Here is a 12,400-nt window from a genome sequence, read left to right as displayed (position 1 = left end):
TATGAACTGAAATGCCCTAAAAACGCAATGCCCTAGTTTGTGGAGGTGTATTGTAAGTGTTTTAGCACGATACACAAGATTTCTATCCTGATTATTCTCATTAGCCTTCATGCAATGGAAGTGGTTTCATAAAAACAGTGGCTGGTTTTACTTATTATGAAGATTTGAGAATTATTTCCAAAAGTTTTTTTCAGTGCGTAGTGGTAGTTTCCAGCCCTGGCTTCTAACATCAATATTTACTTTAAATACCTAGTATGTTTACTCAGAACAGGTGTTATGTGGGTAAACATAATTGTAAAGATGACTTGTAAATTTTCTAGTAAAGATCCAGCATACGTATGTACACATCAACATCCATGTTTATGAAGTGTGGACATTGTCTAAGCATAAAGGCAACTCAATTTGCTTCAAGGAAGAACTACTATACTGGTAGTGGTATCAAGTTATGACATTGCACAACTATGGCCCATTTCATAATTAAAATTCTTATGAAGCCCATTTCAGGAAACGGTTCAATCCGTGCTGTTTATGATGAACTGGCTATCTTGAAATCTTCCCTGGAAAATTACGAAGTACATGCAATACCCCTGATTTCGATCTTATGATCTACCCTGTAATATAACTTGTGATTGATCAAACGCCGTGGTCAAGTCCTATCACTGACAGTGTTTTGGCCCTTGAAAGAAGACATTAAGTCATATTCATGTGTTCTGCCTTGCCTCCAAATTTTTGAAATATTTCATGTTTTTGATGGTACTCATGATGACAGGTATTGAACATTTTCAATATGCAAAAATCTTGAGAGTGATCATTGGTACCAGCAAGTGCTAGTTGGTTTTTCCATCAGTTTTATTATGATCTCACTCATGGTCAACATGGTATGTGTTATCGTTTTCTCTCTCTGTTGCAGTTGAGCAATATAATGACGTTGGAAGAGCTTGATTATCTGAAAAACAAAGTGCAACAAATCCAAGAAGCCGAATTGGTAAGTGAGCGTTGTTGTTGCTTTTTTTGGTCAATTGAAGTTGTTCTGTAATGTGCAGTTTCATCTTCCAAAATGCTTTCCTTCCATGCCAGTTTATATTCTGTTCTGCCGACAAAACAGAAGCACATGAGTTACGTTGTTTAGACCCTCTACCATGGTTTAAGATATATATTACACAAGGCTGTGTTGTCTTGGATGAAAATTTATAATACTTTAAATCTTGAGGAAAAGTTACTGTTTATAGTGTCATATTACTTGCAAATCATGAAATGTTTGTAAAAATTTCAAAATTGCATGAATTTGAATTTGTGTGTGCAGTTGTCGTTAGGGCTGACATATTGCTATTCAAATCTTCGGTGGCAATTAAACATTTAATCATTTTTAGGGCTAAATATTTCATCTTTGGTCACAACATGCCTGATGTCAGTGTCAGTTTTGGAAAGAAGCAAAAGCAGATCTTTGCAGCTGAACTACTTAAAGAGAGCAGAAAGACATAATGTCAATAGGTTATGTAGTCTTCATAAGTGAACATATTCATGAACACTCAAGTAACGAATATGCTACTTGCAATTCTTGGCACCAATAATGAACTAGCACAAGTAAGAGGCATTACCAACTTGACCTTTGTAGTTGCCATGGAGACAAATGACCGTGCCCTAAATTTGGTAGCAGGGCATTAGAATTGTAAAGTCTGTAGAGCCATCTTTTTCTTTGCATTTTCTTTGATCATGGTATTTCACGGCACAATCAGGTAAGGTGTTATCTTTGATCTGCTTTGTAAAAAAGTGAGATTCAAGAATTCTGGTTTTGTCTGTTTTGTGAAAAACACATCGCTTCTTTCCAGTGCTGCCGCAGTCAGTGTCTTCAAAGAAATTGACAGCCCTGTCTCTGCTGAGAACATCGTTCAAATACCCAGATTTATGGGGAACTTCTGAAAGTTTCCCACAGTAAAAGTTTGTTATCACTTCCCCAATATTGTATCTTATGAGTGTGGATGCTATCCTTTGAGCTTGTGACTCTATCATTGTTGTATCAAACTTCTCAGTCACTCTGATTATGATGACAGAAAATGCTTACCATGAAATTGTGATTGTGTGCTTTTAGGTTGAATGTTCAGTTGGAAGGCTGGACATTTTCTTTTGCCGCACTTCTTTTCTTTCTCTCAGGAAATTGCACATTTTCATTGGAGACAGTTTAATCACAAAGCCTGCATTTCGAATTATGGCCATGAAATATAATTCATAGCATGAAAGAAAATTTTAACCTTTCAGAAATCCACCAAATTTTACATTTATTATCATCACAACATTCCCTGAGATTTACACTGCTGCTTAAGTGTACCGACAAATCTCAGCTCATTCTCAAAAAATCACGTTTCAGAGATTATAAGCACAATACATTCTGTTTTTTCCCCACAAAGGGACAAAACAGACTGCTTTGAGTAGTCTTTTCATTGTACATTACCCAACCATTTGTAGTACATGCATTTGTATGATAATGAGGTCGAGAATCCTTCACCTGTCTATTGTTACCTGGAACCTGAAAATCAAGCGTACAATTTTCTGTAATTTTACCCCAATCAGCAAGGAAGGCAATGTGTCTTGACAGCATGATACATGTGTCGATGTTCTGTCACAACAAGTAAAGCTTCTTGCAGGGTTACTCGTAACAAAAGTATAACAGTAGATTCATTACAAGTAGTTGTTTTGGAACTCCGCCAGGTTCACCCATTTCTTTTATTTTCTTGAGGAATTCACCATAGGCTATCCACCTTACTGTGGTTTTCTCAGTAACAAAAGGAAAGCTTAGACACAAAGCTATTGTTATCAAGCCTATTTGGTTACCTAAAGGAGAACTTTTCAAGGTACCGGAAAGTCAAAGGGGGGTTTTTGCCATCAACCGTGCATCAAAACCCCCTCAGGTACATGTATAAACAGCCCGATTACAGTTGGTTTGTGCAGTTTGAGTACGCAGTTCTTTGAGATGGGTGCTGGGTCAGAAGTGACAGGCAACATGAGTAAAAGTAACGATTCTCAGCAAATGCAGGCTTGGCCTGGAAAAGGTTGTAATGTCATTTATTTTCATCTTTTCTCTTATCTTGGTGTGGTGGGATGATATTATTATGGAATTTTAAACCATACATACTGAAGCATTGTTTGGATGAGATGGGATACAATGAATTTAAAATCTTTTATGAAGCATCATAACAAGCTATATACCATCGTGTTTTTGGTTCATTTCACATGTGAAATAGCTTTGAAGTGGTCCCCCTGGTACACCGATAGGTTTCTTTTCAAGTTTTACCAGCCCACCCTGTCATTTGTCATTTGCCACAACATATCCCCTGTGTTGACTTTTTCTGTGATTTTGTTTGTGTCAGTCGTGAAAACCAGTACATCTCTTCAGTTTTGGCACTTTATTCAAACTATTGTTCACCCAGATTTGAAAACAAAATATATCACATCAGGGTTGACAAAAATTCAAAGTCGTAATGCTAGTGATTGGTGCTTGTTTGTCCTTATTTAGCATATTTTTTCTGCTTTGTTCCACCTGTGTACATTTTTTCCATTTCACGTCCTTTCCCTTTTCTAACAATTATATAATTGTGGGTAACACAACACTTTGTTATCAGGTATTACCAAATGTGAAAATAAAGAAACAGTAGGGTTGTACACATGTCAGTCAGTGCAGGTTGAAATATTGACTTGTGGTTTGCTTTTGACGTTATTGGACCTTTTTTGTATTGTTTCATCCCTAAAATAATTTACAAGAATTTATTTAAATGCCACTGTTTTTGGTTAAAACTCATGTGTGCGGTGTGGGACTTGAATGTGTCTCAGAGTAATTTCTTTCAGTTCAAATACAGACAGTGTCTGTTTGCCAAGTTAATCCCCTATTGAACAAATCATTCACAACCCCAATTGTCCATTCACGGTGTGGACATGTCAGCACTTAGCATGCAAGAAATCAAACCTTTTACTTTTTGTGTTTATATTTTTCTATGTATATGTAAGATATAATCAGTTTCTTCGATTGAAAGATATTTGCAAATGGCCTCATTATTTTGAATGTGGTCTCAGACACCAATTTCCCAATTGTGTTTCAGAAGATGGTTATTGAATATTGAAAGTCTGTTTGACAAAAGATCTGTACTTTATACAATAAGTATAAACTTAGATATTTTGCAAGTGAAAAGACAAAATTTTCATGCTAATTTTTGAACTTTTCAGATTACTATGTTTACATGTGAGCCTTCAAGTTTTTTTTTATTTTGTAATGTCCGTTTACCATTTTTGCCTTGACATGTGTCCTGCTTTTTCCTCCATTTTCAGAAAATTGCCAAAATGGAACAAACAGAGCTAGCGCTCAAAGAGCACATTGATGAACTTGAACAAGAGGTAGCCGAATTACAACAACATGTCCACCGAAGCAAAGAAAAACAAAACGAGGTTGTTGAAGATTACGAGGAGAGGGAAGCGCAATTGAAGGACAAAATAAAAAAAGTGAAACAGGAAAAGGGAGAACTTAAAGAGGAACTGCAAAAGATATTGTCCGGGGAATCAAATATAGAAATGGAAAACAAGGAGCTCCAAAGGAGAGTTGATGAACTTGAAAAGTCAGAAACCTCCCTGAAGGAGAAAGTAGATGAATTAGAGAGGGAGTTGGTATCTCTCCGCGATGCGAGAGAGGCGGAGGCAGCGACGCAGGAGGAGGAAATTGCTAGGATTAAAGCTGCTGCTATAGAAACATCCAAGAATGCCCTGAGTGATTTGGAATCTGAGCTGAAGATGATCAAAGAGGAAAATCATGAATTGACAGACAAGCTGACTGTTTTTGAGTTTTCAGAAAAGGCATTAAAAGAGCTGATAAATCAACTCAGGTCAGACAATGAACTGTTGAAGGATCAGACTAGTGTTTTACAAAGTGAGAATGAAAAATTAAAGAATGCACTGCCAACAGAGAGTGCCACAGACGGTACAGATATGGACAAGGAGGATGCGAAAAATGAAATTCTTAAATTGAGGGACAGGGTATGGGAGCTAGAAAATTCTGAAAAATCTCTAGAATCTGATGTAAAGGAACTGCGTGCAGAAAATGAAAATTTATTAGCCAAGCTGAAAAAATTACCCGCAGAGTCGCCGGACAAAGTGACCAAACAGCAGGTGAATTATTTGTCACTGACAGATGCAGATAAGGAAGAATTATTAGAACCGATACAAGATATGGCAAACAATGAGACTGTGGGTCATGCTGTTGAGGATCTTAGAGCTTCTCAAGATACTAAAACAAGTGAAAAGGAAGATCTGCTTACCATGTACAAAGAAGCCCTGGAGAAGATACAGGAATATGAAAACGGAGGAAGGGAATCTGCAGATATCAGTAAGGAAGAGGCAATGATGAGAGTCAGTACCCCTGCCCTAGAAGAGCCTGTTGTCAGAGAGAGTGCAGAATGTACTCAAGAAGGTCTATTACAGAGATCGTCCTTTGAGGATCCTGACGTGCAGGAAGCCCTGACGATGCTTCGAGAAGACGCAAGTGATGAAGAGCTTGACAGTGCAATTGATGTGGATGCCAAAGAAGGACAGTGTGCGAAGATATTCGTTGAAGAAGAGTTGATCTTAAAGGAGACCATCAGGAATGAAAGTGAAGCTGCCTTTGGCGGAACTTTTGTGATGGAGGAACCAACGCAGCATGGTACTTTTAATGTTTCAGAGTCAGGAGTCCAAATTGCTACAGAAGCAGAGAAAGCTCAAAGAACAACAGGCACACAGTTTCCTGACGAGGATGAAATTTCAAGTGAGAAAGCAGTGGCAGAACAACAGTCTTTAGAGGTGAAGATTTCAGAATTGCAAGCCAGCAGGGATGAACTTAAACAGGACTTAAATGATTTAAAATCATCTGAAGATGTTTTGAGAAAGGAAAATGAGAATCTAACCTCTGAAGTCAGTGAGCTGAGGAATGCCATCACTGCTGTGGAGGAGAAAAGCAAAGCCATGGAAGAAGAGTTAAAGAACAAGGAGAGTGTGTTGCATGAGCAGAAACTTGCAATTGAAGAGCAGGAGAAAATCAAGACTGAGAAAGAACGTGACACTTCTGTCAAGCTGCAAGAAGTTTCTGAGAGACTTAAGCTAGCTGAAGAACAGTGTGCGGAGAAAGATCAAACAATAAAAGAGGTCCAAACATCTCAAGCTGAGCTGAAAGAGGAAATAGCTGAAGTTGCGGCGGAGAAAGAAGAGATTGAACAAAAACTGTTAGAGGCAAGGCAACAGCTGGAAGAAAATGAAACAATGTTAGGCAACTTGAGAGAGTCTGAGTCAAATCTGACGGAACAGTTAGGAGAGATGATGGCAGAAAGAGAAACATTGTTAGAGGATTTGAAAGATGGCAATGACACCCTCAAAGAAAAAGAACTGACTCTTGAATCTTTGAAGGCTGAATCAGAAGAGCTTTCTGGAAAGATTGATGTACTATCAGCCAGAAGAGATGAGTTATCGCACCAACTTAAAGAAGCTACAAGTTCCGTTGAAGAAAAGAGAGCAAAAGAAGATGAGCTGCAGAACATCATCAGTGAGCTACAAGGTCAGGAAGCCTCTCTGAAGGAGAAATTGGCAGAAGTTGAAAAATCCCACAAAACATCTGAAGCAAAAGTTTCAGAGCTAGAAGAGTCGGAGAGACAATATAAGGGCAAGATTGCAGAGCTTGAGAGTTCTGAAAAGGTGCTAAAGGAAAGAGTAGCTGAGCTTGAGAGTTTGGATGAAGCGCTGCAGGAAAATGAAGCAGAACTGGAAGACAGTAGGACTTCATTGAATGAGTCTGAGAGAAGGGCTGATGAACTTGCTGCCCAGGAACAAATACTGAAGTGTAAAATGAGCGAGTTAGATGATCGCATTGTTATACTAGAAGGCAGCGAGGAGTCATTGAAAATGAAGGTAGAAGATCTTGAACAAGAGTTGGAGGAGAGGAAATCTATAGACAGTGACTTGAAGGAAGAACATCTCAAAGAAGTCGCCGCTTTGCAGGAACAGATCAAACATTTTGAAGAGTCTCAGGAAGCATGGAATGAACAGGAGAGGAGCCTGAAAAACAGAGTTAAAGAACTCGAAGAAAATGCCAGGGGTCAAGAGGACAGATTTAAAGAGCTTCAACAAACTGAATCTGCACTGAAAGGAGAAGTTAAAAAGCAAGAAGAGTATAGATTAAAAGTACGAAGAGAGAGTGAAGACATGGGTAAGACTTTGGAAGGCAGGATTACTAAGCTTACAGAGTCTGAAGCATTGCTACAGGAAAAAGTATCTCAACTTACGTCTTCAGAGAACAACCTGAGAAAAGAGTTTGCAGAAGCTTCAAAATCGTGGAAACAGAATGAAGAGGTCTTGAAGGAGAAGGTCAAGTCATGTGAAGAAACTGAAGATGATCTGAAAAACAGGTTGTCCACTGCCGAGGAAAGAGAGATTGAAGTGCAAGAACAACTTGAAGCCAAGGTCCGGGAAAGTGAAGTGTCCGCTGAAATTTGGCTACAGAGTGAAAATGCCCTGAGTGAGAGAGTTGCAGAACTAGAAGAGTCTGAAGGAACACTGAAAGGTGAAGTTGAAGAACTTAGAAAGAGAGAACAGGAAATGAATGAACAATTAGCCAAGATGGCCAAGGAGAGTGAGAACACTTTGGAATCATCGATATTTCTCTACAAGGCAAAACTACAGGAACTTGAAGAGTCAGAGAATATCCTGAAAGAGAAGATGGCCCAAGTAATTGAAGCTGAGAATAATGCGCGGGATATGTTGCAGGAAGCCAATGCCGTGTACCGACAGAATGAGGAGTCTCTTAAAGAAAGGATAGAGAATCTTGAAGAAGAGCAGGGTGAGATGCAGGGAAAGGTACACGAACTTGAAAGTTATAGAAACTCACTGATGGGCCAAGTTGAAGATGAAGAGAAGAAAGTTAAAGAAATTAGGAAGGAGAAAAGGGTACTGGAAGAAAGACAAGATGAACTTGAAGATGAAGTTTATTGCCTTAAAGAAAGTTGAATAAGTCTGAGAGACTCCTTGAAGAAGCTGAGAGGGTTGACAAGGAATCACAGACTCAGCTTTTGCAGCAAATTGAAACTTTGCAGTATGAGAGAAGATCCAATGAGAAAAATTTAAACGACAAGATCAGAGAGCTTGAGGAGATTGAAAACAAGAACCAGAACAAGGTTTATGAACTTGAGGCTGCAAAATCACTCCTTGAAGACCAAGTTCAAAGTTTGGAGGGTGAGAACAAGAAATCTAGAGGAGACATGCGGGATTTGAATGACAAGATCACTGACTTGGAAGATGAAGCCTGTGATCTGAGAAGAAAAGCAAAAGACGCAGAGGAGAAAGCTGAGGAGTTAGGAAAAACTGAATGTGAGCTTAGGGACAAACTTCGGGAAAAGGAAAAAGTGGAGGAGGAGAGGAAGATGAAGTTTGAGGAGACCTTAGAAGATATGAAGAAAAGAATCAATGAACTGGAGATGTCAGAGGACATAATGCGAGATGAAGTTGAACATATGGAGAAAACTGGGCAGAAATTGAAGCTAAAGATAGCTGAAAAGAATGAAGACATCGACAGAATCTTACAACAGAGGAAGAAAGAAAAAGATGAGCTTAGGAAGAAAATCCAGGACCAAGAAGAAGTTGAAATGCAGCTGAAAGAACAAGTGTACCTGCTGGGCTTGGATGTCAAGAAGAAGGAATGGGACATGGAAAGAATTGAACCTCATATCAAATTCCAGAGTCTTCAGATCCAGGATGCCAGCAGGCAGGAAATCAGGAGCAAGGAATTGACCAACACCTTAAGGAAGAGGATTGAACAGTTGGAGAACAGAGAGAGGGACTTGAAAACGCAGCTGACCCTCCAGGAAGACTCTCAGGCAATGCTTATGGAGCGAGCTGCCAAAGGTGAAAAGAGAGAAAAAGAGCTCTGTGCAAAAGTGGATAAAATGCAAAAGTGTGAAGAAGATCTAAAAAGTGAAATTAGCGCTCTGAAAAATCAGGAAGGCAGAGCTCAAAACAGAGAAATTGAGACGCTTAAGGACAAGGTACAAGCACTGGAAGGTGACAAAGAAGACTTGAGAAACGAGATAGCCAGGAGTGAGAAGAATGAAAACAAACTGCAGAAGTTGCTCAAGACTCTTGAAGAAGATTTTGCATATTTGCAGGATCGGGAAAAGAAAGAGCAAGAAAAAGTGAAACAACTGGAGAAAGAACATGAACAGCTGAAGAAAAGCGCTGAAGCAGAGAAGAAACAGTATGAAGAAAAGGTTGGCACTCTAGAAACTGCTGAGAAAACTTTGCAGAAGAAATTGACTGATGCTAAGCAAGTTGAAAAAACTCTCCAGAAAGAAATGAGTACAGCTGAAGAAAGGCATGACAAGATGGAAGGGGTTCTAAAGCAGACAAACAAAGCGTTGGAGAGGAAGAATAAAGATTTAGAAGACTCTGAGCAGGTGTTGAAGCAGAGGGTCCAGGATTTGGAAAAAGAGGAAAACAACCTGAAGCAAAAGCTGAAGAAACTTGAAAACTCTGAAAGCACTCTCAGAAAGGAGGTGTCCGACTTCGAGAACGACATCATCGATCTCAGGCACAACATGAGAGAGTTGGAGAGTGGGGAAAGGATGCTGAAAATGGACAACGACCAGCTGACGCTTGAGAAGGATCTCCTGAATGAGAAAGTGGCAGAGCTGAAAGAGTCTCAGAGATCACTGCAGGCAAAAGTGGAAGAAATGCAGAAGAACGAGAGCAAATTGAAAGAGGATATTCAAGAGCTTGAGAAGAAAGGAAACGCATTCAGAGACAAAATCAGGGAAATGGAATCAAATGCTGCTGCTCTGGAGAGAAGGGTGAGAAATTTTTTTTTATAAACGAAAATTTGTACCATCTTCTCAAGGGCCAGTAATTCAAAGTTCAAATCATTTTGACATTTTCATTTTAAAATGTCAGGAGCACAGTAACACAACCCCTTAAAATCAACCCTGTAATCCAGTTGTATTGATGTATGATATACTTAGCCGGCTATTGAACCACTCTTTTTTGGGAGTGGAGATTTAGCCGAGCGGTTCTCTCTGTGGCCTCTCCGCTAGGCAACTGATGCCGTATGTTGTGGGTTCGAACCCGATTGAAAACTAGCCGTATACTGTAATCAGGATCCAACATTAACTCACTATATAATGCTCAAAGGTTTCAGCTTTGCCGATGAGTAACTATCATATCAGTTATTAGCCTGTCTCTCTCATACAGATCACAAATTATGTTAAAACATTCTTTCTTTTTCTGATATGGAAGGAGGTGTTTGGGTACTGTATTTCACAACTACTTATTCAAAATGTCTCAAGATACCAAATTACATATAAACTTACTGTAAAGTGGCTAAAATAATGCCCAAAGGTGGTCATTGTGTCCATATGGTCTGTTTGGTATTGAGACCTTATTCAGTGAAGAAATGGGTACACGGTATTCTGAAAATGTTTTATTGTTGGTTGCACTGTTGCTCCCTGAGAAGACGCCACTATTGGACTGCCTGGCTGTTTCAGTGACCTGAAATAACCTTGATACCTTGATCATGGAAGGTAGAGTTATTTTTAATGCACAACAATGACTTGAGCACATAACTCATCAAGAACCTTTTAATAAATTGTTTTGTTCTCAGAGTGCTGAAGCTGCAGAGCTGGAGAAAGACTTCACCAACATCCAGCAAGAGCTGCAGGAAGCCAACATGAAAGTTGACCAGCTTGAAAGAACCAAGGCCTCGTTGAAGAGACAGCTGGAAAATCTGGAAGACGATCTCGCCACCGGCCAGATGATCAGCATTCCCTGGAAGAGTTCAAGCGCATGAAGGCCCAGACGGCGCTCCTGGAGATGACGGAACAGAATGTGGAGGAGCTTCAAAAGGCGGAAGCCAAACTCAAGGACAAGTTGAGACAGGTGGAAGCACAGAAGGACTACACAGATGCTGATAAGGAAATCCTGGAAATGAGATGCCGACTGGAAGAGAAGGACAAGGTACTGTATTGGAAAATGTCATTCTGGTAGTTACTTTACAATATGGAAGACGTGTCTTGTTCATGTTTTTACAAGTTTGAAAATGTCTTTGTTGATTGTAATTTGTATATTTTCTTGGCTTTGTTTTGTTTCAGTAACAGAAAATACCACAACAAAAACTAGCATAACATTTTTTCTTCACAACTTGCTCTTCACTGGGATTTTAGGTCGGAAATGTTAGCATACAAGGGATTAATAATTCAATAATGTTTGCCCAAAACATAGAGAAGCCTTTGCAGTGAATTGCAATAAGATTATCTGTATTTATATTCCATGTTAGTATACTGGAACTCTAGATGTATCTGGCAATGTTGTAGGATTTTTTAAATAACTGTTTTCAGTAGTGCACAAGTATTGCTACAGTAGTCTCCAAATTGACTGTACCGTTATACCCTGTAATATAGGTGTAGCTCCCCCTAGCAACCATGTTGAGAGCATGTCAGTTAACGTGCTATGAAAGATAGCTGTCAAGTGTACCCAGATGTGGATTTGTCCATGTCAGGGCATACAGTATGTGTGTCTGTTAAAATTAGCTATCAGCACTAAGTTATCCCCACATGGTATCTAAATGGAAGTGAGGGAATATTTCAGCACATTACTATAAAAATACCCAACCTGCCATATGGATTAATCCCAGCAGTCAGTTAAAAAATACTTTCTTTACATCTGTATCTTTCACACTAATTCATGCAGTATCTATTATGTGCAGTACCTTTATTGTATCATTCTACCTACAATGTTACAGGTTTCCATGTATATCCCTTGCAGCAGTCTGTATCAATTTCAGTTGTGTTATATTCCAAGCTAGTCACCCAGGCATTTGGGAAAGCTAAGCTGCGGTGATTTCAGGAAATCTAGCATTGTTGCTTTTGTGCTTTGTGTCACACAGGAGATTGGTAAACTGAATGAGAAGTACGATGAAGCTCAGTTGCATCTGAAGACAGCTCAGAGACAAGTCACTGATCTAAGATCAAACCACACTGGTGTCAGACGGGAACTGAAGGACCTGCAAGAGTCACTTGAGGTGAGAAATTTAAACTTGGTACTACTTAAAAGTCTGTTAATATACATTTCGGTGACACACAAAAACAAATGACACATGCCAATTCACAAAAGCTGATGATGAAGTACACATACACGCAGAAACGGATGAAGAATATACGGACACAGACACACAAAAAATGATAATGAAGCACAAATTTGATGATGATCAATACACATAGCCACACAAACTGATGATGAAACAGCGCCACACTGACAGATATAGATATACAATTACAAAGTAATAAAGGTGATTTAGACTTGATAAAGACACTGACAGGTAAGTCTGTAAGCTAGCTGAGATGTGATTCAATGC

General features: G+C 39.2%; 1 protein-coding gene across 1 annotated transcript in view; it reads left to right on the top strand.

Moving 5' to 3' along the window:
* LOC139120443 (golgin subfamily A member 4-like) overlaps positions 1–12,400 on the top strand; it is a 101,662-nt gene that overhangs the window by 63,571 nt on the left and 25,691 nt on the right. Inside the window, 6 exon segments of the mRNA XM_070684852.1 lie at positions 911–985; positions 4,318–8,002; positions 8,005–9,845; positions 10,652–10,814; positions 10,817–11,004; positions 11,933–12,067. Of these exon segments, the coding sequence (XP_070540953.1) occupies positions 911–985; positions 4,318–8,002; positions 8,005–9,845; positions 10,652–10,814; positions 10,817–11,004; positions 11,933–12,067 (6,087 nt within the window).

This window comes from Ptychodera flava, chromosome 20 (assembly GCF_041260155.1).
Source record: "Ptychodera flava strain L36383 chromosome 20, AS_Pfla_20210202, whole genome shotgun sequence".
NCBI lineage: Eukaryota > Metazoa > Hemichordata > Enteropneusta > Ptychoderidae > Ptychodera > Ptychodera flava.
This window is presented reverse-complemented; position numbering and strand designations above follow the sequence as displayed.